The sequence below is a fragment of the Oreochromis niloticus genome, linkage group LG22 (assembly GCF_001858045.2).
Source record: "Oreochromis niloticus isolate F11D_XX linkage group LG22, O_niloticus_UMD_NMBU, whole genome shotgun sequence".
NCBI classification, from domain to species: Eukaryota; Metazoa; Chordata; class Actinopteri; order Cichliformes; family Cichlidae; genus Oreochromis; species Oreochromis niloticus.
Genome location: NC_031985.2, coordinates 14,730,769 through 14,756,927, shown reverse-complemented (window position 1 = coordinate 14,756,927; position 26,159 = coordinate 14,730,769). Strand labels below are relative to the sequence as shown.

The 26,159-nt window shown below is 38.6% G+C and overlaps 4 protein-coding genes across 10 annotated transcripts in view; 1 reads left to right on the top strand and 3 right to left on the bottom strand.

Moving 5' to 3' along the window:
• Positions 1-1,496, bottom strand: part of sdc2 (syndecan 2) — a 42,425-nt gene extending 40,929 nt beyond the window's left edge. The window contains exon 1 of one of the 2 annotated variants that reach the window (XM_005452726.4): positions 1,029-1,496. In XM_005452726.4, the coding sequence (XP_005452783.1) occupies positions 1,029-1,088 (60 nt within the window). In that variant the 5' untranslated portion in view covers positions 1,089-1,496. The remainder of the gene's footprint in view (positions 1-1,028) is intronic. The other variant, XM_003447166.5, reaches the window with a different exon arrangement.
• Positions 1,497-5,855: 4,359 nt separating this feature from the next.
• On the bottom strand, positions 5,856-15,883 carry ppp1r36 (protein phosphatase 1 regulatory subunit 36). 2 transcript variants are annotated; one of them, XM_013272578.3, is made up of 11 exons: positions 15,757-15,883; positions 15,487-15,551; positions 15,309-15,389; positions 15,049-15,185; positions 13,226-13,295; positions 13,029-13,127; positions 12,766-12,891; positions 10,655-10,697; positions 9,824-10,041; positions 7,998-8,198; positions 5,856-6,352 (listed from the first exon to the last, which is right to left on the bottom strand). In XM_013272578.3, exons 1-11 carry the CDS (start codon positions 15,784-15,786, stop codon positions 6,136-6,138), a joined length of 1,287 nt encoding a protein of 428 aa, XP_013128032.1. In that variant the 5' UTR covers positions 15,787-15,883; the 3' UTR covers positions 5,856-6,135. The 2 variants fall into 2 exon arrangements, with proteins under 2 accessions (XP_013128032.1, XP_013128031.1); XM_013272577.2 differs by having other exon boundaries at positions 15,487-15,852.
• Positions 12,800-26,159, top strand: part of ext1c (exostoses (multiple) 1c) — a 101,907-nt gene continuing 88,547 nt past the window's right edge. The window contains exon 1 of one of the 3 annotated variants that reach the window (XM_019350807.2): positions 12,800-12,931. The gene's annotated coding sequence lies outside the window, so the exon portion shown is untranslated. Of the gene's footprint in view, positions 12,932-13,039; positions 13,152-15,096; positions 15,217-26,159 lie in introns of those variants that run through there. The other 2 variants (XM_013272573.2, XM_025902169.1) reach the window with 2 other exon arrangements.
• Positions 18,515-23,844, bottom strand: LOC100707189 (probable thiopurine S-methyltransferase). Of its 3 annotated transcripts, XM_019350812.2 has the most exons (10): positions 23,687-23,844; positions 22,812-22,932; positions 22,546-22,692; positions 21,396-21,488; positions 21,134-21,266; positions 19,853-19,905; positions 19,695-19,769; positions 19,427-19,512; positions 18,999-19,043; positions 18,515-18,833 (listed from the first exon to the last, which is right to left on the bottom strand). In XM_019350812.2, exons 3-10 carry the CDS (start codon positions 22,641-22,643, stop codon positions 18,715-18,717), a joined length of 702 nt encoding a protein of 233 aa, XP_019206357.1. In that variant the 5' UTR covers positions 22,644-22,692; positions 22,812-22,932; positions 23,687-23,844; the 3' UTR covers positions 18,515-18,714. The 3 variants fall into 3 exon arrangements, with proteins under 3 accessions (XP_019206357.1, XP_005452786.1, XP_005452785.1); XM_005452729.3 differs by lacking the exon at positions 22,812-22,932 and having other exon boundaries at positions 23,598-23,844; XM_005452728.4 differs by lacking the exon at positions 22,812-22,932.

The following is a 26,159-nucleotide window of genomic DNA, read 5'->3' as shown; positions in this document are numbered from 1 at the left end:
AGAGTATAATTGTCTCTTGTACTGAAATTTTGAGGACCTTTACAAAACTTGGCATCCTATAGTGAAAGTATGGTGAAGACTCAAATGGTTTCTTGCAGACACAGAGAAAACATTAAAATAAAAAAAATGTTTAAAAAAAAAAAAAAGTACTCTGGGGGTGACATCATGTAAAACAATGAGTCATTAAAACAACAGTGACTGAATCAGCTAATTGGACAAGTGGTTCTAACAGTGGAGGAGGCGCTGTGCCAGGCGACAAGTCACAACCCACAGAGAAACAACAGGAGGGGACAATAATGACAGAGGCTGCACATAAAAGTGCCAAAATCTGTCATTCCAACAACCCAGCCAATTTACAGGCTGATGCCCACTCAGTTAGGAGACTTACTCGAGCCTGAAACTGGGAAGAGATAAGGGAAACTTCACTGATTTTTTTAAGCATCATTAAGATGATTCTTCTCATCATGATGAAGGGGGGATAACAGAATTCTCCAGTCTCCAGTCATGATGACATTTCCTCAATAATGCAACTACTGTGGGCATGAATCTGCACAGTTGTCTCCACGGGGATTAAGAGATCCTCGTGAAATCACTGCAACACAGCTGTACAGAGCACCTCGTAGCCAGTTTAGTGACCCCTCGTTCCAGCCTAACTTCGCTCGTATAACGGCAATTAAAGTGTGTGGAAGACTAAAGCCGAGCACCTCTGGGTAAATAAGAACGAAGGCAGGCTTGAATCTAAAGGAAATGAATACTTGAGCACAAGGGCAGCAGTAGCCTTTATTGTAGCTGGTTAAGATAGATTAGCTGACAACGATTTATCATTCTAGACAACCCTTCTCGTTATTTGCCGTGCAATTAAAAAAAATAAAAAATAAAAGGAATGCTTTGACGGGATTTCTCTAACAGCTACAAACAGCAGCGAGTTGTCTCTACGTGGACCCAAGTCGCCTTCCTCGCCCCCCTTCACAGCCCAGCTCAATGCCCAGTAGTTTAAGTTTGCTTTCCCAAAAAACCCAAAAACTTACCGTTTCCTCGGCGAGGAAAAGAACCAGCCCGAGGGTGAAAATTATCCAAACGTTCCTCATAATTCCTCTTTGAGGGTTAAAAACGCGTTGTTGCAAACGAAATGTCAGATGTTTCCCCACTCTTCTTCTTCTTCTTCTTCTTTCTCCCCTTCGTTTTCCTTGCACCCAACTCCTGCCGCTTCTCTCTCTCTCTCAGGAGTGGGATCCCACCGGATACGTGTTGCGTTTTGATTATTCCTCCTCCCCTCACCCCGGGCACTTCTTTTTTTTCTTTCTCTCTTTTTTTTATGCTGGGTAAAATCTTACAAAATGTATGTAACCGCACAAATGCGCACGGTTTAACAGCGAGGTCCTCCGCGCGCCGGTATGTGTGTGTCAGTGGAATCTGCACGAGACACCTCGCTCTCCCTCCGCGCGAGCGCTCGCTCGAAATAAGAAGGGGGCAAAGTGTAGAAGCGCGAGCACGGCGCCACCGGCGCTCCGGTGAGTGCGTGCGCTCCTTCCGACCGAGTCACCGCGAGACGCAGAGAGAACTTGTGAACGAGCGGCCAAAAGCAAGCCAGTAACGACACTCACAACAAATCGCTCGTGTAGTTTTATTGGTGTACAGTAAGTCTTTATTTTAATGAGTTTACTATTGTCTATTATTTCAACCCGGGAGGTCGGATAACAATTCTACACGAGGATAAAAGGCTCGGCTAAATGAGCCATTTATCTCCTTGTCTGCGTAACAATCCTTAATTGCACCGTAATGAGGATTACACAGTTTAATTCAGCAACTGCGCCAATTTACAATCAAGCCTCGAGTTTGTCGTGCAGCAGTTTTACCAACACGTTTGATTAGCCTCTGCAGCTGTATTTTTGTATATGAGATCAGTAAACAGGCTTTATGTGAATAAAGCGCAAAGCACCCTGTTAGAAACACGCTCACAATATGGGTGGAAGTAATGCTATGGGCAAAGTCTCCCCCTGTTGGTATGAGTTGACAACTTTCTCTAGAAGCTGAAATCTGCAATTCTGCAGTTTGTGATGAAAAGCAAGGCTGAACATTTAACTTCTGATGTTTGCATTCACCTTCATCGCACCTTTTTTTCTTCTTTGTTCGCAGATTTATTAAGTATATTGAGTGGTTCCTGGTTCATTAGTGTTAGGTAGCTCTTGGTAAAGTATTGCACCATAACAGGTTGTGTCATTTCTAGTGAATTCTTCATGTTTACAAATCATCAGCTCAAGCCTCTGAGGCAACACACACACATCCTGACATCTTCAGATTCACAAGACTAAGTGCTTTTTCATCTAATCATATTAAAACAAAATAAAACACTGAAATAAAATGCCATTTGAGGCACAAAGTATGGGCACAAAACTAAATTCCAGGGAAACATTTTTTTTAAAAGATTCCCTGAGTGTTATTAAAAGGCTATTAGACAAATGTGGTATGCTTTAATTACATTTCAATCAGTGGCAGACACTTTTGTACAAAGGGTGGTAAAAATCAGAGCCGGAGCGTATCAAAGAGAAGCCTTTGAGATGGAGCTTCAACACTCTGTTCCACTTTCCACCTGACACAAGTGGCACTCTGCTTGTTGGTGCATGAAAGAAAGTTGCAGGCAATCACCCCCTCCTTTTTTTGAGGGGTTGGGAGAAGTTGCTGAAGGAGAATCAAGGTAAACAGCATTACTGAAAGATGGTTTTGTACCTTTGCAGTAACATAAGCACCATATACTTTCAACTCAGCAAGATTTCCAAATTGCTCACTAACATCCAAAATCAGAGAAGAAAGCATTTGCTAGTCACCTTCTAAAAGCCACACTGACAGTCCACTCTTTGTGCAAAGTGCAATCTTAAACTGATGATAACAAATAAGGTCAAAGGTTCCTATATAAAGTATATAACAGGGACTAGTATACAGTTAAATGTATGTGCTGTTTATGCACTACACAGTGATCTGCTGACTTTATGCATCAATCTCTGACATGGCAATAACTAATTCATCTTCAACACTTGCATGGGGGGAAAAAAGATGTGAGACACACCATTTGAATTACAAAACTTTTCTCAGGTGACATCACTTCTGGATTGCTTATTTCAAAACGGATCTTGAAAAGGGCACTTAAATAATTCACCAGAATATTCTGTGGAAGGAAGTGTCGAACAACTTCCAGCTGTTTGCATGGAATTAAAATTAATTTCACTACCCTGTGCTGAATTGAGAGTGTACAGTCAGATTAATTATGCCTTTTTCCTTGTGTTTTGGAAAATTGGCTTTGGGTTTCAGGGACACAATTAAATTCTAGGAATGGTCATGTGATGGTTTACATGAACTAAATTAGGCTTTATTAAAACCTAAAGAGAAAAGCATCATGAAGCATACTGGGATTTAATTCTTTATATCAGAAATGTTAATGAAAAACCTTTACTTGTTTTATCTCCAAATAGTTTGACTGTCATTAAACAGCTAATTTTACACACAAAGTGAGTAAAAATATTCCTCAGAATACATTTTGATGAACAGCCTTTTTAGTTTAACTTGAGTTGTTATCAATACTCCCGAGCCAGTTTAACACCTCTGATTATTAATCCAGGTCAGTGAGAGAGATGCATTAACAGACAAGGCAGGTTTCACTCTGTTGAGTATCTGTCAGTTTGCCTGTTATTAGCCACAGTGAACTAGAGGAGGAGGAAGGCAACAGGAACAAGGGAGGAGACAGAGAGGGAAAGTGATATTAATCATCAGGGGGGAAAGACGGTAGCCAAAGAAGAACAAGAGTAGCATGTGACCTTTACAGTTCTCCCTGTGCCTGTCTTTAGACCATTCATCCTCTGCAGTGATGGGAATAACGGCGTTACAAGTAACGGCGTTACTAACGGCGTTACTTTTTTCAGTAACGAGTAATCTAACTAATTACTATTCCTATCGTTACAACGCCGTTACAGTTACTAACAAGGTAACGCGGTCCGTTACTATTTTTCAACAAACAGTTGAAGCCGTGTTCAGTTCACCGCATCTTATATCAGCTCCAGGAAGTAGCTGTAAGTAATCTGGGCGCTACAGCTTTAAGCAGCTGCGCGCTCCCGCACGGACGGTAATCACGATCACTGTCTAGCACAACACCTGGAGCTAAGGAGGCAAAACAATCGCATGAGTGCTGCTGTTTGACTGAGGAAGAATAAAGTAGTCGTGGTAAGCCAATCACATGACCACTTAAAGACAAAGCAACAAGGTGCTAGTTTATAAATTGTGTCGATAGGCCACGTAAAACCAGAGTCATGATAAACGATATATACGCGGCGTTTTTTCCTCAATAGTTTCGCCACGTTAGCGCTAGCAAGCACTCTCTGCTTATGAGCAAAAAAACAAAACAAAACAGGGGAAGTTTTAGGAGTGACGGAGAGAGAGAGAGAGAGGGAGAGAGAGAAAGAGGGAGAGAGAAAGAGAGAGGGAGAGAGAGCAGGAAAAGAGAGAGAGAGAAAGAGAGAGCGAGTTTTGAGATGTGAGATTTGTGACGTTTAGCGTGTTTGGAGTGTGTAGTTAATGTGTTGTCTTGTGTAGTTAGTGTGTAGTGTTGTGGATAGTTTTGTGTTGTGTGTCAGAACAATGAGGCGACTGCTGTCTCCAGGTAGAAACAGAGGTGATACACCTGCTGCTGTCAGACCTGCAGGTATCAGGCTGTGATGTTCTCCTTTATAGTGGACAGAAATGATTTTTTTGGAGTGGCACAAATAATTTGTGTGGCATCTTATTGAAGAACAGCTGATTGTTCTGTAAATAGTTTGAAATGGTTATTTAAAAAAAGGGTAAAAGGTAAATGGATGCAAATAACTTTGTTGTTTGCAAAACTTGTGCATAGGATTTTAAAATTGACAATTAATATTTGCATTTGAAGTTATAAAATATGATTCATTAAACATGTTTATGGTTGTTACAGTAAAAATATAACTTTTTCTACTCTGATTTTATGTTTTTTGTCTGATTTTAGATCAATTCTGGTTATACAGTATGACAAAATGAGAACATAACTGTAAATTCAGGCACGCGAGGTTGCGCTAAAAAGAATGATACCAAACAAGGCAAAGCAAATAGTTTTTAAAGGTAAAATGTGGAGAGAAAATCAAGAGTAGTAAAAAAATGGCCAATTATACCCTGGACGCCAGAGGGTTAAACGTTCTTTGTTTTTTTTTTTAAGTAACGCAATAGTTACTTTTCCAAGTAATTAATTACTTTTAGAATATTGTAACTCAGTTACTAACTCAGTTACTTTTTTGAAGAAGTAACTAGTAACTATAATTGAATTACTATTTGAAAGTAACTTGCCCAACACTGATCCTCTGTGACCTGAATAAAAACAAGCAAGAAAAACTGAATTGTGTCAGAGGCACTTGGGTAAAAATCAAGTACACTTCAAAATTTTGAAATTAAAACTATATCCTGCGACCCATCCCCCATCCTAATGCTTCCCAGGCTCTCTCTTTCCTATCCTCACAGGGCTTAAGTCTACTCCTGGTGTCCCAGATTACACAGCCAATTAGGGCAAAGGCAAAGCCCCTTCTGCTTCCAAGCCTGGCTAGGGTGGTGCGTGTGTGTGTGGCACTAGTTCACATGATTGGGAGTCTTGTTTCAAACAGCACAAGGACCCATAATGACAAAGTCAACTGAAGGAAAGCCTTCAAAGACCTAAAATAAATAAATAAAATCTTGGTGTGAAGCATGCATAATTTTACATATCACCTAGTTTGAATTATGAGCACGCTGAGGTCGACTTGCTTTATTTTTCTATGTGAACTGAATACATTTCATATTCTATAGAAAGGAGACCTTCAAAAGTGTTATGGATTTCATTATATTTTATTCAACAGCACCACCAGCTGGAAGCACTAAACAGATTTATATTCAGAGGCATATCCCAACAAATAGCATGTATGATAACAGTCCAGGAATATGATTTTTGAAAATGAGCCACACATGAAAGACTGAAATCTCAGCTTCTACCTCATTCTTTGCTTTCTTTACCTGTGTGATGTGCAAATAAATGTTAGGCCACTGAGAGTACACACATTCACATGCAAGTCATTCAATATGCAAGGTTTTCAGTGTGCAGTTTAATCTTTATGTGGATGGTGCTTCCATGTCTGAAAAGGCCATCGACTTGAATCCTACGAAGGACAACTCGGTACCCTGAGCACAGATTCCAGAATGATCTGCACTGTTATTAACATCACTGTCTACTTCCTTGTCCTTATCCTCGTCAAAAGGTTTCTGTTGTCCACAGGGCAGCAGTGTACTGTGGCTGAATTGATCCAAAGGCTTCCCGAGAATCCCAAACCTGATTAAATGAAAGAAAGATTTCAAACAAACAAACCAAACACAGTGCTATCTTGGAGGAAATATTATCTATAACTTATAACAAAAAAGGAACACCATTTATATAATTAAATCTATGAATCATTCCACATTTTAGATCAAACACAAAACTTAATTAGATGGCCTTAAAGATTGCAGGTTTCCTTTTCACATTTTTTTTTTTTTTTAAATATATTTTCATCCTGCATTTCAGTCAGTCACAGTCGAAAAAAGAAAGTCTTCACAGGACTCTATGCAGTCCTATGAAAAACTAAGAACACCCTCACTGCTTACATTAGAATTAAGAGGGTCAGAAGCAGCCAGGTGGTGCTAATCTAATAGACTTGATTAACTGATCAAGTGCGACTCTTTGTAAAAGCAGACGTTTTGTTAGTTTAAGACAATCCTTAGGAGGAAGGCATCAGCAGTAATCTTAGATAAACCACTGTTTTTCTAAGCTCATTGTCCAAACAATCTCGAGTCCATCATTATACACTGAGAAAGATTACTCACTACATCCCAGCAACTTTACGCCAAGGTCAGACTGTAATGCTCAGAAATGTCAAGAAAACAAGAGCTACATCTCAGACTCTACATACCTCTGTCGGCATGTTAAATGTTAAAGATCACGACTGTGCAATTGTTTGCTTGTTTGGAAGGGTTGCTAGGAAAAAAACTCAAATATTTTCTCTAAAAAGAACAGCAGCAAAGCTTAGGTTGTCCTGCTCAAACCATTAGAGTTCTGCAACAATGTCCTTTGGACAGACAAGTGGAGATGTGTGGCCACAGTCAGCCGCACCACATTTGATGAAAGCATATCAGCACAAACACTTCATACCAACTGTCAAGCACAGTGGTGGAGGGTTGTTGATCTGGACTTGTTTTGCACCCATCCTGGAGGGTGGCCAGGACCTGGACACCATCCAGTCATTGAATCAACCGTGAACCCCTCTGTATGCCAAAGTATTCTGGAGTCAAATGTGAGGCCGACAGCTGTCTGACTGAAACTGGGTCATGCAACAGTACAATAATCTCAAGGAATAATCTACAACGAGATGGCTGAAAAAGAAAATATAAGGTGTTGCAATGGCCCATTAAAAGTCAAGACCTGAACCTGCTGTGGCAGGGCCATTAGAGAGCAGTGCATAAACAAAGTTGTAAAGAAGAATGGGCCAGAATTCCTCAACAATGATGTGAGAGACTGGTAAAACTAAAATTATAAGTTATTGCTTGTTGTTATTGTTAAAGTTACTGAATCATGGAGTGTACTTAGTTTTAAGTACACTTCATTTAACCAGATCAGACTCAAAATGCACAACACTGTCATCATCTCCCTACTATTTATACAACCAAAGGCAGTTTTTTTGCAGTAGTTAAGCTCCTGCTAATAGGTAAGGAGGAGAGGTAGGTATCAGGTAAGCTGGATCAAAACAGAGGTTAAAAGCAAGAAACACTGACAGGAACACTCGTCTCTTTGTCTTCTGGGTGACTTTTAACAAGCTTGCCATAAGCTACATTTGTGTTCTGTCACACAGCCTTGACTATTGTTTGTGATACGCCTGTAGTCAAACCATCCCACCTTGCCCCTCATCATAGTAAAACACAAAGGACATGAGGTTCTACATCACCTGACAGAGGCCAGCTGCTGGTCGAGCTGCTCCATAAGGGTTTTGGTGTCACAGTACTCGGCCTTCAGCGGGATCTGATTCCTGGCTCGGCTGCCCAGGAACAGATGGGGTGACTGTTCTTTGGGCGAGGGCAGCAGAGACACCATCAGAGGGGATCGCTGATTTACTATGCTGCTGAGGAGTGGGTGCCTTTGGGATGTGCTGATAAAAAGCCAAATCACAGAACAGGTGAACATTTTAAATAAATGAATAAATAAAATTGACATTCTATATTTAAACCCCCAAGGGAAATATGCAAGTGTAAAAAGGGCATATTTAAGGAGAAGGACTGTGTGTGTGTCATACAGCAGCATGGACACATTTCTCTCAAATACATTTTAATTACACAGCTTACAGCAGAAAGGCAAACTCTGGAGCTGTTTACATATTTTACAACACTAAAGCCATAATGAATATTTGTCTATATGAAAGCTCATCCAAGCAACATAATTTACACAACAGCTGTGTAAATTATGGAAAAGGACACATTTCATACCAATTTCTCATAAATATATATACCTATGATCTTTATGGTGGAAACTTAAATACATATCCTAACGTGGTTAATCAGAAAAGCTGTTATGGTAGTAAGACTGTCCAGATCCAGATGCTGATACTAAAGAAAAAACATACAACAAATACATAGCCTAACAGATGTTTTAGAGCATTTTCTGTGGGTGATGAAAGCATTTCAAATTGTGTACATCCACCCTCAGGAGGAGAGCAAGCTTCAAGCCTGGCTTTTGAGTGTTTGCTTTCAACCTGACAGCAGGAAAGAGCTCCAGGCCTCTGACAGCTTACAAAACTACCCATCTCATGTCCGACAGAACTGAGCTACACAAAGCAGGCTGTCAGATGGTCCCTCCTATTGGACAAAGCCGTGAATCTGTCTACATCAATCATTTTTCAGTTAGACGTCAGACATGGCATCCATCAAACTCAAATTTATTGTCAGAGCTATTAGCTTGTTTGCAGTGTAATGTGGTGATCCAGGTTAAGACTGGTTACACATACTAATGGTTATACTAAAAAATCAATAATTGTTTAGGCACTAATTTCCAAACAGCAAATCCGGACACTGATTTCATCGGATGCACTATATTGGCAAAAGTATTCTCTCATCTGCTTCACATGCATTCTTAACTCATAGGGTTTAATATGAAGTCGACCCTTTGCAGCTATAACAGCTTCAAATCTCTGGGAATGCTTTCCACAAGGTTTAGGAGTGCGTTTCTGGGAATTTATTGACCATCCTTCCAATTCTAATTCATCCCTGTCCACTCAGGTGGTCTCAGTGATTACGTTTGGCAATAAAGTGTACATGATAGTTCCAGTGGCCTAAGGCACCAATTTCTTTTCTGTGATGTAGATGAACAGAAATGGTAACCTGGATGTTTGGTCTGTTTCTAAGAATTCACTGGGCTAAACTTTAAAAGAGTGAATTTAGGAACAAGTTAGAGCAGAATAAAGATCTCCTTTTACCTACAATTTGATTCCAGCCTTACCCTCTAGTCATGATTCCTTCTTACCGGTTGTAAATATTTAAAGAATTTCATGTAAAAATGGGAAAACCTCAGCAATACTGTAATTATACAGCAAGGCCATCGCATGTGCTGTTTTATAACCTTTTCTGACTGGCATGTGGGTGAAAACAATAAACATGGAATGGTAACATCACAGTAGTAGGACTGTGATCAGGAGCATAACTTTACCACACTTTTGTCTACTCAAAGGCATTTTAAATACCTGTTCTTTAGTAACGCCTCAAAACAACCTTTACTTCACACCTTCGTTTTAGTAGACTATTATGTCTCATCTTAGAGTGAGCTGCTCCTGTCTCCAATGAACCATTACTGGTAGTTCCCGAGTCGCCATCAGTCATGTTCTTCACTGCCATGTTAAACGAGTCAGAGTACAAAAGACGTCCAACCTCCTCTTGGATGTCCTTCAGGTCCCTCCTGCCAAACGTCACCCAGGCCACGTAGCAGAAGAAGCTGTACAAGCACTAGAAAAAGAGAGGCCGAATCAGTTCTTTATCAAGCAGACATTTGTACATTTTGTCCATGTATTCACAGAACAAACATTTAGTATCCCTACTCGCAGAGCAAAGCCCCAGGTGGCACCTTAGTCATCTGTGTTTTTGAAAAGGTCACAATAGCTATTTCTGTTCAAAAGGTCACACACTGAGCAGTCAATAGGCTGCTGCTGTTAGCGTGGCATTGCTCTCCTTGTCAAGCCACCTGGCTAAATACCAGCGAGAACCTGTCAAAGCAAAGCACCTGTGTTGAATCAACATCCCCTACCACTAACTAATTCATTAAGGACACCAGGCAAAACCACCACGCAGTGTGGTTCTGCTCTGCTCCCTGCTGCCTGCATTCACAGATGGTGAACTGGCCTCGACCCTGACCAGCTGAAGGACCCATTTTTGTCTACAGGTGTGACAATACAGTTTTGACTTTTTGAAAACATCCAGCCATATTCATCAGATTTTAACAAATTAGACAACTGACATAGGGAACAGTTCCTAACACTCATTAAAAATATATCAATCTGAGTGATCTGTAAGCTTTGAATGTGAGAAACATGTGCAGTAGATTATCATGATTGCAACTTACCGCATGAAGAAGCCACTCTGTTCTATTTGACGATATCTGCCTCCTAGAAATAAACACAGGATCTTTGTATTAACAACACACTGGTATTGACTGACTATGAATGACATAATGATTTCAGCATAGGGCCTAACTTTTTGGTTTAGGATTTTTGAGTTGTCTGGCCATATTTAAAAAACTATTATTTGCTCTATTTAAACACCACAAAGAACAGTACTCAACAACATGCCAATCTGTGATAAAGTATAAGCATGAAAACTGGAAAAGAAATCCAAACAAACCTTTAAAATCTTCAGAAAGAATACATTAAAAAAAATTTAGCATCAAGGTGTTAGCATTCTTTAAAATGTGCCTATTACCTGAATCCAGTTAAAGGAAGAAAGTATGTGGATATGAGCTCTCTGAGCAAAGTAAAACCAGAGTTCATATTTTTCAACTCCTTCCTCCCAAACCCAATTCCAAAAAGTGAGACGGTGTGTAAAATGTAAATAAAAATTCATGAGATTTATTACATTCTGATTTTATTTATGTTTTATATAGTGTCTCGCTTTTTCTGTATTGTTGATGTAATACAGTTGATGTCTTTAAACATGCTAACATGCATGTTTAAAGACTCTTTACTCTTTACTCCTGTGTCTTCCAAGCACAGTATATGTACAATGGAAAATTCATACACGTTTTAATGTAAAGCTTAAGCAAGGATGGAAGTCATTTTTAATGAAAGATAAAATAAGATGAGTTGTGTAGTTTCAAGATATGTTTGTGAATGGGTTCTGTGTGTGTCAGTGCTTCAACACTCAACATGCTAACTCACAGGTGTTGAGGGTCGGTGTCCTTGATCCAACACAGCTGATTTAAATGTCTAAATTACCTCCTCAACATGTCTTGAAGTTCTTCTGAGGCAATGAACTAATCATGTGATTCAGGTGTGTTGACCCAGGGTGAGATCTAAAACCTGCAGGACACCGGCCCTCGAGCCCTGGAGTTGCCCACCCTGGTTTATATGTACCTGTTGGGTTTTTGACAGTTTCTTTGAGAATTGCACAGTCTGCCCTTGAGGTGAATTTGCTGAAACATCCACAAATGGAAAGATTGGCAGCTGCCTTGGATGTTTTCTCCTTGTGAATAATCTTTCTCACTGTAGAATGATGGACTTTAAATAGTTTGGAAATGGCTTAACTTTTTTCCTCTAAGACACAGGTGTCGAACTCCAGGCCTCGAGGGCCGGTGTCCTGCAGGTTTTAGATGTGACCTTGATCCAACACAGCTGATTCAAATGGCTAAATTACCTCCTCAACATGTCTTGTAGTTTTCCAGAGGCCTGGTAATGAACTACTCATTTGATTCAGGTGTGTTCACCCAGGGTGTTATCTAAAACCTGCAGGACACTGGCCCTCGAGGCCTGGACTTCGACACCCCTGCTCTAAGATCATGACTGATGTCTTTCATCACTGGCATTGTGTTACTACAGATTAGCAAACTGACAAAATGTGGGCTTTTAACAAGGTGGTCACACTTGCTGATGATCAAGTAATCAAGCGATTAGCAGCACTTGACTGCTACTTACCCTCTTAATTCCTTTGGAAGCACTAATGTTGTACTTCATTTTCACACATTGCTTCTGCATTTTGGGTTTAGTTTATGTAAAATAAAAAATGACACTGTGTAATTTGACACGTTGTTATAAACCTAAGATTAAATTTACCTAATTTTAAGGCCTGCAAAGGACCAGCTAACTTAAAAAAAAGTATATAATCTGATATCTAAACCCTTAGAAGTAAAAGAGGCTACAATTTCTTTTTCATTACTGAGGCTTCAGGAATCTTGATCAGCCACACTGCTGATAACAAACAAGAAAAATGAAACAACAAAAAATAAAAACATTTTTAAATGCTGCACTTAGTGATGTAAATATAATCTCAGCTAAATATTATTCAGTGGCATCCTTAGACCTCTTTAAGAAAGTCTCACTATTGCTACTCATAAAGTATTTTTGTTCAATCATCATAAGTAATACATCTGTATACAATAACAAGTATACAACATCGGAGTGAAAATATTACTTTGAAAAGAGGACATTCTCTGCCTACCGGCTGTTCAGTGAGTTTGCTCACTTGTGATATGGGCGATGCTGTTCTCTTTTCAGATCCATCATTAGGCGGAAGCAGCAGACAGCCAACATCTTTTGAGCCATCTCCTTTTTGGCCCAAGCCTCCGCCATCATCTGGTGTTCTGACTTGCTATCACCATTAAGGGGCCGAAGAGGGAAAAAAGAGAGCGGTAAGAGACACGAAATGGAATTAAACACAGGTGCATGTAAGTAAAATACAACAGGATTCAAACAAAGGTAGAATTTACCAGCTTGTACTCTACTTACACTGCTCTAGGCACAGATTTATTCTTCAGGGTCTTATGTTCGAAAAAGGAAGAGAGGTAAAGAAGAAGTGTAATGAGGACTTCATCGAGCTCCTCACTCCTGCACAAAGACGAGGGCACAGAAGTACGAGATCTATTTTTTATATGATACCTAGAAAAAAATGTTCTGAATGAATGTCATATTATGTAATTCATTACTTCAATAACTCCAGAAAGCGGAGAGGAATGGGAAGCAAATAATTCTCCTGTAGCAAACCGACAGCCACCTCTACAACACAGAAAGTGTAATCACAAACAGCCATCTAATGTCAGTAGATGTAAAAATATCAACATCTAACTAAATGAATCATTGTTTGACATTTTATGTGAAGACTGGTCTGAGTTTAAAAGCAATGGGTAGAAAAATGTGCACATACCGTTAGGTCAATAAATATTTGGACAGAGACCATTTTTTCTTAATTTTGGTTAAATGAAAGAACTCAGATTCAGTTGAAGTGCAGACTTTTAGATTGCATGGAAATGTGAGAAACTAGAGAAACTAAAGCATTTTAACACAATCTCTTCATTTCAGGGTCTCAAAAGTAATTTGACAAATTAAATAACTCAAAATAAAATGTTCATTTCTAATACTTGGTTGAAAATCTGAGCTCATGGACATCACCAGATGCTGGGTTTCCTCATTTTTGGGCCTTTACTGCAGCAGCTTTCAGTTGGTGTTTGTTTGTGGGCTTTTCAGTTCAAAGTTTAGTCTTCAACAAGTTAAATGCATGCTCAGTTGGGTTAAGATCATGTGACTGAACTGGCCATTCAAGAACATTCCACTTCTTTGCTTTAATAAACTCCTGGGTTGCTTTGGCTGTGTGTTTTGGGTCACTGTCCATCTGTATTATGAAATGCCACCCTATCAATTTCTCTGCATTTATTTGGATTTGATTAGACAATATGTCTCTAAACACCTCAAAATTCATTCAGCTGCTTCTGTCCTGTGTCACATCATCAACTAACACTAGTGTCCCGGTGCCACGGGTAGCCATGCACGCCCAAGCCATCACACTGCCTTCGCCATGTTTTACAGATAATGTGGTACACTTTGGATCATGAGTTGTTTCTCACCTTCTCCATACTTTTTTCTTGCCATCATTCTGGTAGAGGTTGATCTTGGTTTCATCTGTCCAAAGAATGTTTTTCCAGAACTTTGCTGGCATTTTTAGATGGGTTTTTAGCAAAGTGCAATCTAGCCTTTCTATTCTTGAGCCTTATAAGTTGTTTGCACTCTGTATCTACTTTCATGCAGTCTTCTCTTTATGGCAGGGGTGGGCACCGAGGGCCGGTGTCCCTGCAGGTTTTACATGTGTCCTTGAACCAACACAGCTGATTTAAATGGCTAAATTAGCTCCTCAACATGTCCTGATGTTCTCCAGAGGCCTGGTAACGAACTAATCATGTGATTCAGGTGTGTTGACCCAAGGTGAGATCTAAAACCTGCAGGGACACCGGCCCTCGGGGCCTGGAATTGCCCACCCCTGCTTTATGGTAAACTTGGATATTGATACACCTACCTACTACAGAGTGTTTTTCACTCGGTTGTTCAAGGTTAAGGGGTTTCTCATCACCATAGAAAGAATTCTGTGATCATCCACCACTGTTGCTTTCTGTGGACGTCCAGCTCTTATTGCGTTGCACCAGTTCACCAGTGCTTTTGTTCTTTCTCAGGATATACCAAACTGTAAATTTTGCCACTCCTAATATTGTAGCAATTTCTCTGATGGATATTTTTCCTGCAGCTTAAGGGTTGTGTCAAGCATTAGCACACAGCTACTAAAATATCTCATAAAAAAGGTACCTCTGATTCCTTAGCTTTACAAATGGTTTAATAATTGTTTTTCTTAAATACATAACACAAAAATATTTTAAAAAGGTTTTTGTTTAATGTAGGTTTTGAAGCCTAAACTGTCCTCCAATTGTAGAATGAACCTCAAATCACATAATATAAGTTATTTCAGCATCATAGTGGGACTTGCGTTTAACATCCTCAATGGTGACCCGGTCCCCTTGTCTCTTCAGCACTGAGGACCTGTATGCATTGAAATGAGCAGGGCTCAGTCTGCTCCTGATCCTTTGGCGCCCTCTGTGGTTCATTGTAAATATGTCAGCCAACCTGAGGAGACAGCAGAGATGAACATGTGCAGGTTAGTCCCCTAAACATGACGAATTACTTAAAAATAAATAAGTAAGAGTCTTTTTATTTTCAAGTTTAAGGTACTGTTTGACCCACGCATACCACTCTGCTCGCTCCTGAAGCTCTTTAAAGTTGTTATTGGTTTGACTCGCCGTCAAAACACTCTCTTCTCTTGGGTAAGAACTAGAAACGAAGAGAAAAACTTACCATTGTGATATTTAACAGTTTCTCATGCTCGCAGGTGATGTATACTAGTGGCTTATTGCCTTGCTTTCCTCACCTGATAAACTCCAGCTTTTTAGATTTATCATTCCAAATCCAGCGGCCTAAAGGGGGAATATTCACCTGAAAAGTACACACGGCGAGTTTCGAGTCTGGCATTTCAAAAGGTTAACGACGAAAAGGGAGCAGCCCAGACACCGGCGGTAATATTTACTGGCAGAAATGCAAAATTAGATTTTTATTTTATTTATTTTTTTTCCCCCCACTTTTTTGTTACAAAAAATGTCCAAAAATTTAAGAATTCTTCCATTTATTTGTGGTAACTTACATTTTTGGTATCCTTTAAATATTTTGCCATTTTTTTTATTACACAAATTTCCCAGAAAGCTTTTACTCCGTTGTGCTCCTTCCTGTTTGCTAATGTTAGCCACGGTATCCAGGCAACAGCCAATGGCGAAAAAGCTGGTCAGAGGCAGTCAGAGCTTTCAGATGCTGATTTCAATTAGCTGACCGGAGTGCGGTAAAAGCACAAAAACAAACAAACTTGGATTAATACGCGTGCAGAAGCATTTTAATCGAACAACATAACCCCATAAGGCCATCAGTAGATTATATCCTTGTGCTAATGGTGTCCATAGTGTTTTACACATCACTTTTCTCCCCGATGATGCTGTTAGGATTTATTTTACTACAGTTAAAGCTTCAGTGTTCATCCGAGGTCATTTCAGGGGTTTAGAGCTTCGTGAACGTTATTTGGCCCCCAAAACAAACCGCATCACCCCCATTAAATCCCCCAAAGTCCCGGTTTATTGCAATTTTAAAAAAAGGGTCAAAACATATTTAAAATGAACATACAAGTTGCTGTTGTGTTTAGATATACTGCAGGGGTCTAAAGAGTCAGTACATTTTTGGACATCTTTCAAAAGTCAAGCATTAATGTGTGTACTATAAAATATAGTGAAAAAAGTAAAAAAGAGAGAGGGAAGGATATGTGGAGAGTTTTGTAATCATTCTGGAATATCCATTTTCTATTTTATTTTTTTTTTCTGGCTAAGAGCTTGTGTGTTTACCCAGTATCTGCTTTCCTGAGCACTCGAATCTCATAAGCTTGAATCACTCTTTGGAGTGTCCAAGAAGTCCAACCCCAGTCTTGCTTTTTGCTGGGTCATCCACTGATGTATGTATCACAGCTACTTGAATTTAAGATTAAAATCATTCCTAATGTTGTGTTTATGCTTGATTTACAGAATTTAGCATTAAGTAAATTTTGCTTATGCATATTCTGTGTTTTGCTATTTCACCTCATATATTATAGTATCAGGTTAAACAAGGGTTTACTGAGAAATACCATTGTACTGAGAGGGGGTAAAAACCCAAAAAACAATTTTTGTATATGAATAAAAAGGTCATTTTAGGTCTGAGAAAGTGTTTAATGTCTTTCAGCAAAGCACGAACAGCAGCGGTTATTACTAGTGGTTATTTCTTTATGATATGACATGCCTGGCAAGCATTTTCTCATATCTTTAGCTGATAATTCCTATCACTTTGTTAGAAAAGTTCATGCAAAGTTGTCTACTTCTCGTGTATGCTATCAAAATTCATCGGTAGTCCGTCTGATAAACGAGGCTCCAGGTGGGGCAAAGCATACCGACATGGCTACAGTCATTCCTATGACTCCTCTTTGCATACAAAAGGCAGTTTGAACTAAGACCAATGATATAATGAGAACTTTAGCGAGAAACTTTAACATTCATATCTGGAGACAGGGCTGACAACACATGATGTTACTAACCAGACCTAGCTGCAGTTATCTAAGGGTGAGTGATCACAAAAGAATCAGTAGTTAGTCAGAGCAGATTAGGTTAGATTACTGGAGATGCAGTAATCTGCATCTTCTATTGTGCAAATCCACTGCAAGAAAAGATAGTCAAAGCTTCTAGCTCACATGCCTTTAATAACTGGTCCAACTTCTGTAGACAAAGAATTTCTCTTTTGTCACGCGAGATGGCACACTGTGACGTCTGAAACTTGCCAAATGACTTGCATAAAATGAGAAGCTTTTTAAGGTAAATAATCAGATTTTTCTTTTTTAGTGATGTAAATAAACTTGGAAATATATTGATATCATGGCTAGAAGCAATTTATTCACCAAAAAATATGGAAAAGTTTCACAATGTAAGTTACCCCATAGTCACACTTCACATCCTTCTTTATGTTATAGTGTACCAATGATGCATAAAACAAACCAGTGAGGCAAACAGCACCAAAACAGTGACGGTGTGTAGCCAAAAAACAGCTGCGGTTTGAGGGTAAATATTTTCTTATCAGATGGGGACATTATTTCCAAGAACACCTTTTCTTACAAATCTGGAAGTATTAATCATACAGTGCATAACAAAAAGCAAATGTCTTTCTTCTTTTTTTATGGTTCCATAGAAGAAGGCCCCTCCTCTGTGGAACTAGCTCCCAGTTTGGATTCGGGAGTCACTCACCCTCTGTACTTTTAACATTCGAGTTAAAAACTTCCCTTTTTTTTTTTTTTTTTTTTTTTTTCAGCTTGTAGTTAGGGCTGGATCAGGTGAGCTTGAACCTTCCGTTGGTTTCACTGCAATAGACTTAAGCTGCTGGGGACCTCTCACAATGCACTGAGTTTCTTCTTCACTCACCTTTTCTTTTCAAATCAGTTATATTAAAATGGATGAATCACAGTTGCACCATGTTATTAGATTAATGCACATGGACAGAGCCAGGAAAGAGTCCAGTATCATTTATATTGTTGACTCCTGAAAACTGGCCATTGGCTCACAATTAAATTCAAAAGCATCACATGCTGTAGATGTGACTGGTCGTAATTAGCACTACTTATAAACTCAACAGGACTCTTGGGATTTAAGCTTTTGACTTGTGGCAATACACCAGATCTGTATCACTGTATTCTAAAACCACTTGATTGGTTGTCATAACATTAAAGGCCCCTAAATTCTATATATGGTTTTATTTTTAGTATATCCTAAAAGAATACAACTAATAAAAAAATACAACAAAAACTGCTATCAAACTTGTAAAAAACCCTCACACAGTTTGTAAATGTTTTATAAGTTATTTATTAACCTATTTAAAGTGTATAATAACTGAGGTATTATAAACATTTTGTTCCATTTTAAAAGTATTATTTTTAAAGACTTTCAGGAACTGAAAAAAACTCATTTAGCACTTTACTTTTCTCGCTAGGATTTCCTTCACCAGGATCGGCTTTCTTAAGCTCTTTAAACTGGGATCCTAGTCTTTAGCTGCTCTTCGGAGTGATGAGGTGCGCATTTTGAGTAAATTTATCCAGCCCCCACTGTCGCTGTAGGTCTGTCATGGCATCCACTGACTGCAGCAACTCTATGTCACAGCTGCTTCCTGAAATTTAAAAAAAAAAAAAAAATCAGGAAATTTCTGGAAAAAAGACCCACAAATTTAACAAATTCTGCACGTATCTATCTTGTATTTTGGTTAATTTCTAGGCAGTGGTTTTATGATTGTGTGCATAAATGCTCAGCCATAATTATTTCTCATAGTACTCACCAAACAGACTGTGTAGCTGCTCATCAGGTACAAAAAAAGGAGGACCTAAGAGATGAACAGATTCACAAATAACTTTAAACCTCCCTAATGGAACGTTCACACCAAATGCAAAGCAAAGCATAAGGTTTCACCTCACATTACTTGTTTAAACACAAATATTTGCAGCCAATGGGAAGACTGCAGATAGTTGGAATCAAGCTACAGTAACACATTTCCATAACCTGCCAGCAGGTCCTTCAATATTCACTCAGTTTTCTCCAAGCCTGCTCCTTTATTCCTGCCTTTTTCCAAAAAGCAAAATTGAACCAAATTGCTCCAGCTGACCTCAAACTGTATCAATAAGCTTGTCTTCCTTTTCTGATTGTTGGGAACATCAGCATCACAGTCTGTACCTTTCTTTAAGGTGCAGACATAAGGTTATAATGTACCTTCATATAAATCAGGATTGTACAAAAGAGTCTCCAGGAGGTATCTGCAGTCTTTGGCCATCAGAGAAATAATGAGAGCTGCATACCTGCAAAGTAAAAGAATAACATGGCATGGAATATCCATGTATGGATACATTATATAACACATTATCAAACAATGTGATGCTCCTACCCATTCATAATATTTACATTTTAGAAATTGAAGTTCTTTTATTTTGAAATAAATGTCATTACCAGAGTTTAAAATGAGGCCTTAATCTCATCTTACTTCTCTCTGTCTGCTGGGTTGATAGCCACGAGAGAGCCCCTGTCCCAAATTGCTCCAAACTGGCCATCAATGGAACTGTGAAGTTGGAAAGGAAGTAATTTTAAAAGAATTTATTTGAAATTTCAAAAAGCATAAAACCATGTGTGTGGTTTGCTCACCTGGAGAAGGCGTACAGGTCACACTGATACAGGGAGATGTTTTTCTCAGAGTTCTAAAAAGAAAAAGAGCATTGATGAACAACTGTGGCCACATCCGGTTTCATTTTTTTTGGTTGGTTGTTTGTTTTTACATTTTTTTTTTTTTATTTAGTCTGACTTCAAAACTTTTCAATCAATTAACTTTATTATTTATAAAGAACGTGAACCGTTTATTATGTGGTTCCTTCAGAACAACATCAGCCATAAGTTGCCATTTGAAGGTTTTAAATGGGCAGAGTAACATTAGTCATACAGCTCTGTTTATTAGTAGAACAGTGAAGCACATATGATTTAGTAATCACTGAGTTGTGTTTATAAATATTCACAAAGCCTCACTGAGATCAAAATGGTTTAAGCCAGCGGTCCCCAACCTTTTTTACGCCACGGACCGGTTTATGCCGGACAATATTTTCACAGACCGGCAATAAGGTGTCGCGGATAAATACAACAAAATAAAACTAGTGCCGGTACCGAAAAAAAGATTTATTCATAACACAGGTGAAAAGACCCAGGAAAACCGAGTTAACGATAAAAACGATAACAAAATAACGCTGAAAACCGATAAAAACCCTGAAAACCATACATTTCACACCTGAGCCTCAACTCTCGCGGCCCGGTACCAAACGACTCACGTACCGGTCCGAGGCCCGGGGGTTGGGGACCGCTGGTTTAAGCAAGTGAGAGCGTGCATGTGAGAGCTGCTCACATGCACTCAATATCATTAATTCACTAAAAAACAACCAACCATCACCAAAGCCTTCCTCACTTCAACAATCAAAAATATCGTTAGAGTTATGAGTAACTAAATAAAGCTTTGAAACTTCAGTCTAATGAGTGTTTCAAACCTCAAGCTGTGTTGCAGCTCATTCTAGCAGGAAGGAGCAAAGTCACAGCTGGTATAAAAATATTTAGCGGTTATAATGATCTGGTGTGATGAATGTTATTTATTTCTTTAAATAAGGATGTTAACTATCTAAGAAACTTGGCTGTATGTGAAGGCATATCAAATTTTTCAATTACTTAGCAGATTGAAAACCACTTCACTCCTGATTGCAGGCTGCTTGCACATCATTTCCTATGCAAGCAGCTTATATCTAAGGTAGACTCAGGCAGTGCCATAAAAAACTAGCATGCAGTGGTATAATTACAGTATGTAAATACATTTGCTGAGAAGCAATAACACTGACTACCTTGGCTTTACATCATTTAGTGGTCGTGTTTGCACACATGAAGTGCACCAACCTTGTAAACCTTTGCTCCAGGTATAGCAGGCACAGGCTCCTCAGTGTACGTCATGTTGTTCTCCTCAAAAAACTGACGAATAGCCTTTTCAGAAATCTCCACTCCAACCACTGAATGGCCCATGTCTGCTAGCCTGAGAATCACGAAAAAAGAGAATTTGAGAATGTTACTATGTTTATCAGCACTGTTTCTGTTTAGCAAAGATGACACGTGACACTAAAAGTGACAGATTTAATTTGATTTAGTAAGATTTTTTTCATACCACTTCATATCTACTGCTTTCCCACACAGAGGGAAGAAGAAGCGAACTCCTTTTCGTCCATTGAGAACTTTGTCGATATTGTTCTTCAGTATCCTGTGGAAAACAAAACACCCCATCTAATAACAGCAAAACACACATTCCTCTGTATTTGACTAAGTATATCTACATCTTTTAAAGTTCTTAACTTTATGAAAGCACTAACTTTAAAAAGGGCTGTCTCTTATTAAGGTGGTGATGTCTGAGGGGTATTCTAGGAACAAAGTTCACCAGAGCCAGGGTTTCTTTGTCTTAGCTGGTTCGACAAAACCTGGAACCTCATCTGAAGGTAACGGATATCTTGGAAATGGTTATCATGGCCATCTGTTAAGCCAGCTTTCTGCTTCAGGAGTGCACTAATATAAAAAGGGGCATTTCACGGCTTCCTAGACCTGAGACGTTATCAGTCAATGATCAAATGTTGATTAAAATCTTTAAAGAACATAAAGAAATATAAACTGCAACACTGTTACACATAAGAGATTATTGGAGGAGAAAACTGTTAATCTTGGGAGAGCACAGAGCAATTAAGTAAACATTTTAATACTTAAGTTAATTATTGTATTGCTGAGTGTGCTTCTGTGCTGCGATTTATTTCTCATGTGATGGCTGCAAATTCAGTGTTTGAAACTGAACCATTATAGGTTACTGTCCATTGGCCTAATTACAGAAATGTAAAAAGCTTGTCAGCACATCAAAGTAAAAGTAATTTTAACGATTAAATAATCCCACAATGCAACACACAGTTTGCATTTCAGGAAGTTCCAGCTTAACACTTGCACATATAAAATATATTCCCCCAGCAGAGAATCTAGATTACACTTAAAACATGTTGTAAATAAGAGAATCAGTAAAAATAAGGCTCTTCCATATTATTATAAACTGCAACTACCAAACAGTTATGTATTGTATGTATAAGTTACTACGGTGATTTAGCCAGGTAAAACTTTAAGCTTAACACGCCCTTAACCTTGCTTTATGATACACACCTTTGGACTAATTTAGTCTTGCTGATAATTCGTTAGTACCTTGTCTGGACTAGTTTCTGAAAGTATTTCGGGACACAGTTTTTTCTTTCTTACGCCACTGAGGTAGATAAAAGTGGGGTCTTTACTTGTGCACTTGGGGCTGATGGAAGCCAATTTCGTTCCGTTGCCAGTATTCTTCCCATTCACCGAGGGCCATGACCCGATCTGCCTGCTGGCCAAACATGCTGGTTCTGTTTGCCTTAGCCCGACCACAAGTGAATAAAGAAGAGCACCTAGACAAAGAGAAAAAGAATTGTTTGTGAAAAGCGTTCATGTAGCTGGAGACGGGATGAGAATGGATGATCCGCACAGGATTACTACATATACACATGTGCCTTTAGAGAGTATTTACCCTGCATGCAAGGTTAAAAAGCCAGACCAAGGAGTATTTGATCCTACTGGTAAGTAATCAGCTACAGTCAGAGCAGTCACAGTTAGCCATAAAGCTGTATGTAGTGCCAAAATGTGGTCATCTGCAAAAAGGAAACAAATTAATAAATAAATGATTGCACTATTAAAACTGTAAATGAGTTCTTAGTCTTTAATCTATCAAACATGTGTCTCATGAACGATGAATGTGTAATAGCAAGGCAGTTTTTGGTAAAATGAACTTTTTATTTATAAAAAAAAAAAAAATGCTACTGATGGTAAAAATGTATTTTTCAAGAGACATCTGACCAAGAGGGCAAATATAAGATGATTCTCTCAAAAGGCTTTGACTGATTGTAATGAGTCGGCACAAAAATGCTGAGTCATGATGATACTTGGAAAAAAGAGTGATATATTGTGTTTATGTAACCCTTTCTTATATATACACATTGTCACACATTGTTGACAACCGGTTTTTACCATCATAAGCAAAAATATCAGACATATAAACATAGGAAATCATTTTTCGGGACCTTCTAGCTCTCATGGTTTTATCATAACTGCTCCAGTTTGCTGTCACGCTATAAAACAAACTATAAAGTTTCCAAAAAGTATTATACTTTTTTTTTTTTTTTTTACTCTGTAAGTAACAACTCAGTTTTACTGCTTTAATCAGTGATTTTGATTTACATCGTTAAAATATTATCAAGCATAAGACTTTCATTTAAAAAAAAAAAAAAATCCACCTTACTGTAAACCAAAAGCGTACCTTTCCTGAATGAACACTGCTAATATGTATTTAGCAAAGCGCCGGTAGACCCTACACCCTGTTCTATCAGTAAACGCAGCGTGGCTCACCTGAACTCTTAACCCTGAGTTTTCGCTATAAGGGAACTTTTGTTTAACAACCAGCAGGGTTTCTCAGAGTAAAATAAGAAGACGAATGGTTTGCTTGAGGGTATATTTTTAAAAAGTACCCTAAAGTAAACAAGTTTTACTTCTGGTATGGGAGGAGCCTGGCGTTGCATTCAAGGTACATCAGAAAAATGGGAGATCTAAGTATTCTATGTAAATAGAGCCATTCAAATGCTCTGTATGTAACATGTAACACCCCCAAGTTTTAAAATCACTGCACAGGTTGACCGAATAAATTTAAATAAAAAGCCAATGTCTCGAATATAATTTTTAAAGTAGGTTAAAAGAGGAAAAAAAAACTTTAATTTGAACAGCTACATTTGACATCATGGAAATTTGCTTGCTTGCTACTATTATAACAAAATGTAAAAGTTTCACAGAATTAGATTTTAGATCATTTTATATTGCACCAACATGGTTAAAAACAACCCAGGTGGCAGAACATTAGCTGAAACTATGTTAAAATGATGTCTGTATTGTCAATCTAAATATCACTGAATAAGCCTTGAACACAGGTTTAATCACTTTTGGACCCTTGGTTAGTACTGAAACAATTTGAAAACACAACTAAAGATCAACAGGATTGCAGTTTTATTTCACTGAATCAGTGCTGAAGTCTGACATTGATACATAAGATATACATAGATACATATGTACTGTGGACATAAAAAGTGTAGACACCACTGTTGAAATGCCAGGGTTTTGTGATGTTAAGCAATGAGGACACAATAAATTATTTCAAAACAAAAAAGGGTTGTACACCCTTAAACAAATTCAGAGCATTCAGACTTCTTCGGTAGAAGTCTATCAGCCTGGCATATTGTGACTCTGCAATATTTGCCCGCTCTTCCTTGCAAACGTGTTCCAATTCTGTCAGATTGTGAGGTCTGGGCTCTGCCTGGGAAATTGCAAAGGTTTAATTTCCTTCCAGTGAAGCCATTCCTTTGTTGATTTGGATGCATGCTTGGAGTTCATGTTGTGAAATTCCTCTTCAGCTTCAAACCTGTAGCAGGCACCTTTGGGGTCAAAAGGAACTGGGATTTGGAACTGTTCATTACTCACTTTACCTTGACTAAAGCCTCACTTCCAGCTAAAGAAAAGCAACCCCTAAGCATGATACTGAAAACCACCATGCTTCACCGTGGGTATGGTGGGGGGTATTTGGTGATGTAAAGTGTTATTTTTATGTCAAATGTGCTGTTTGGAATCATATCCAGAAAGTTCAACCTCAGTTTCATCAGACTATAACTCATTTTCTACTACATGCTTTGGGAAACTGTATTTTATTGTTTTTTTGTTTTGTTGTTCTTTGTCAGAAAAGCCTTTCCATTTTGCATGTCCTGATGTGGAGATTTTAAAGAATATAGGAGATTCTTGCCACGTGTAGTACTCAATCACTACAGAAATTCCTGCAGCTCCTTTACTGTTGCTGTAGGTCTGTTGGCAGCCTCGCTGTGTTCATCTTGTCTTTTCATCAGTTTTGGGGGATGTCCAGTTCATTGTGATGTCACTGCAGTCCCATATTTTCTTGACTTTTTGATGACTGCATTCACCATCTTCTTGTATATCTAATGATGTGAAAATATTTTTGTACCCTTCTTCTGACTGATGCCTTTCAGCAATGAGATCTCTTTGATGCTGTGTAAGCTCTCAGTGAACCACGGCTTTTGCTATAGCAGACAACTGAGTAAATGTCGGGAAACTCTCAGTAGTACAGCGTTATTTAGAGTTAATCAGAAGGTTTTTCATTGATGGCAGGTGTGTACCCCAGAAGACCAAATGCTGCGCATCATTAAATTTCTGGTCTAAGGATGTGCACACTTATGCAACCAGCTCTTTGTATGCTCCTAATACTTTTCACCTAACAGATTTGTCTGTTTTCAGTGGAATTGTACAGGTTATAGGTCCCATTATAGGTGGGACAAGTTTTGAAATGATTTCTTGTGGCCTCGTTGTTTAACATCATAAAAACCTGACATTTTAACAGAGGCCTGTACACTTGTCTAATAACCATTGTGAAAGTTACTGCATATTATGTATTAAATTGAAAAAATGTAATTGGTTAATAATACATTTTGCACATTTTAAATATTAGAAAGTAAGTGAATACAGGAGATCTCTGGGGTGCAGTACTAATGTCATCTGCCAAAGAATCATCCCCTAGTCAATCATAAGCCATGATTTTTAAATACCAAGTATAAATCACTGACTTGAATGAATAACGACAGATGGGATGCACCACTGTGAGAGGGGTGCAGTGGAATAGTGGAATTTAGGTGGGCATTTCTTTGGGTTATTGGTGGAGAGGTTAAAGTAAATGCATGATGTTGCACAACTTGACCCAGTGAAACGGAAGGATAAGCAATCACAGAAGAATCAGCTAGAACAGTGAAGGTTAAAAGTTGCATGGAGACAC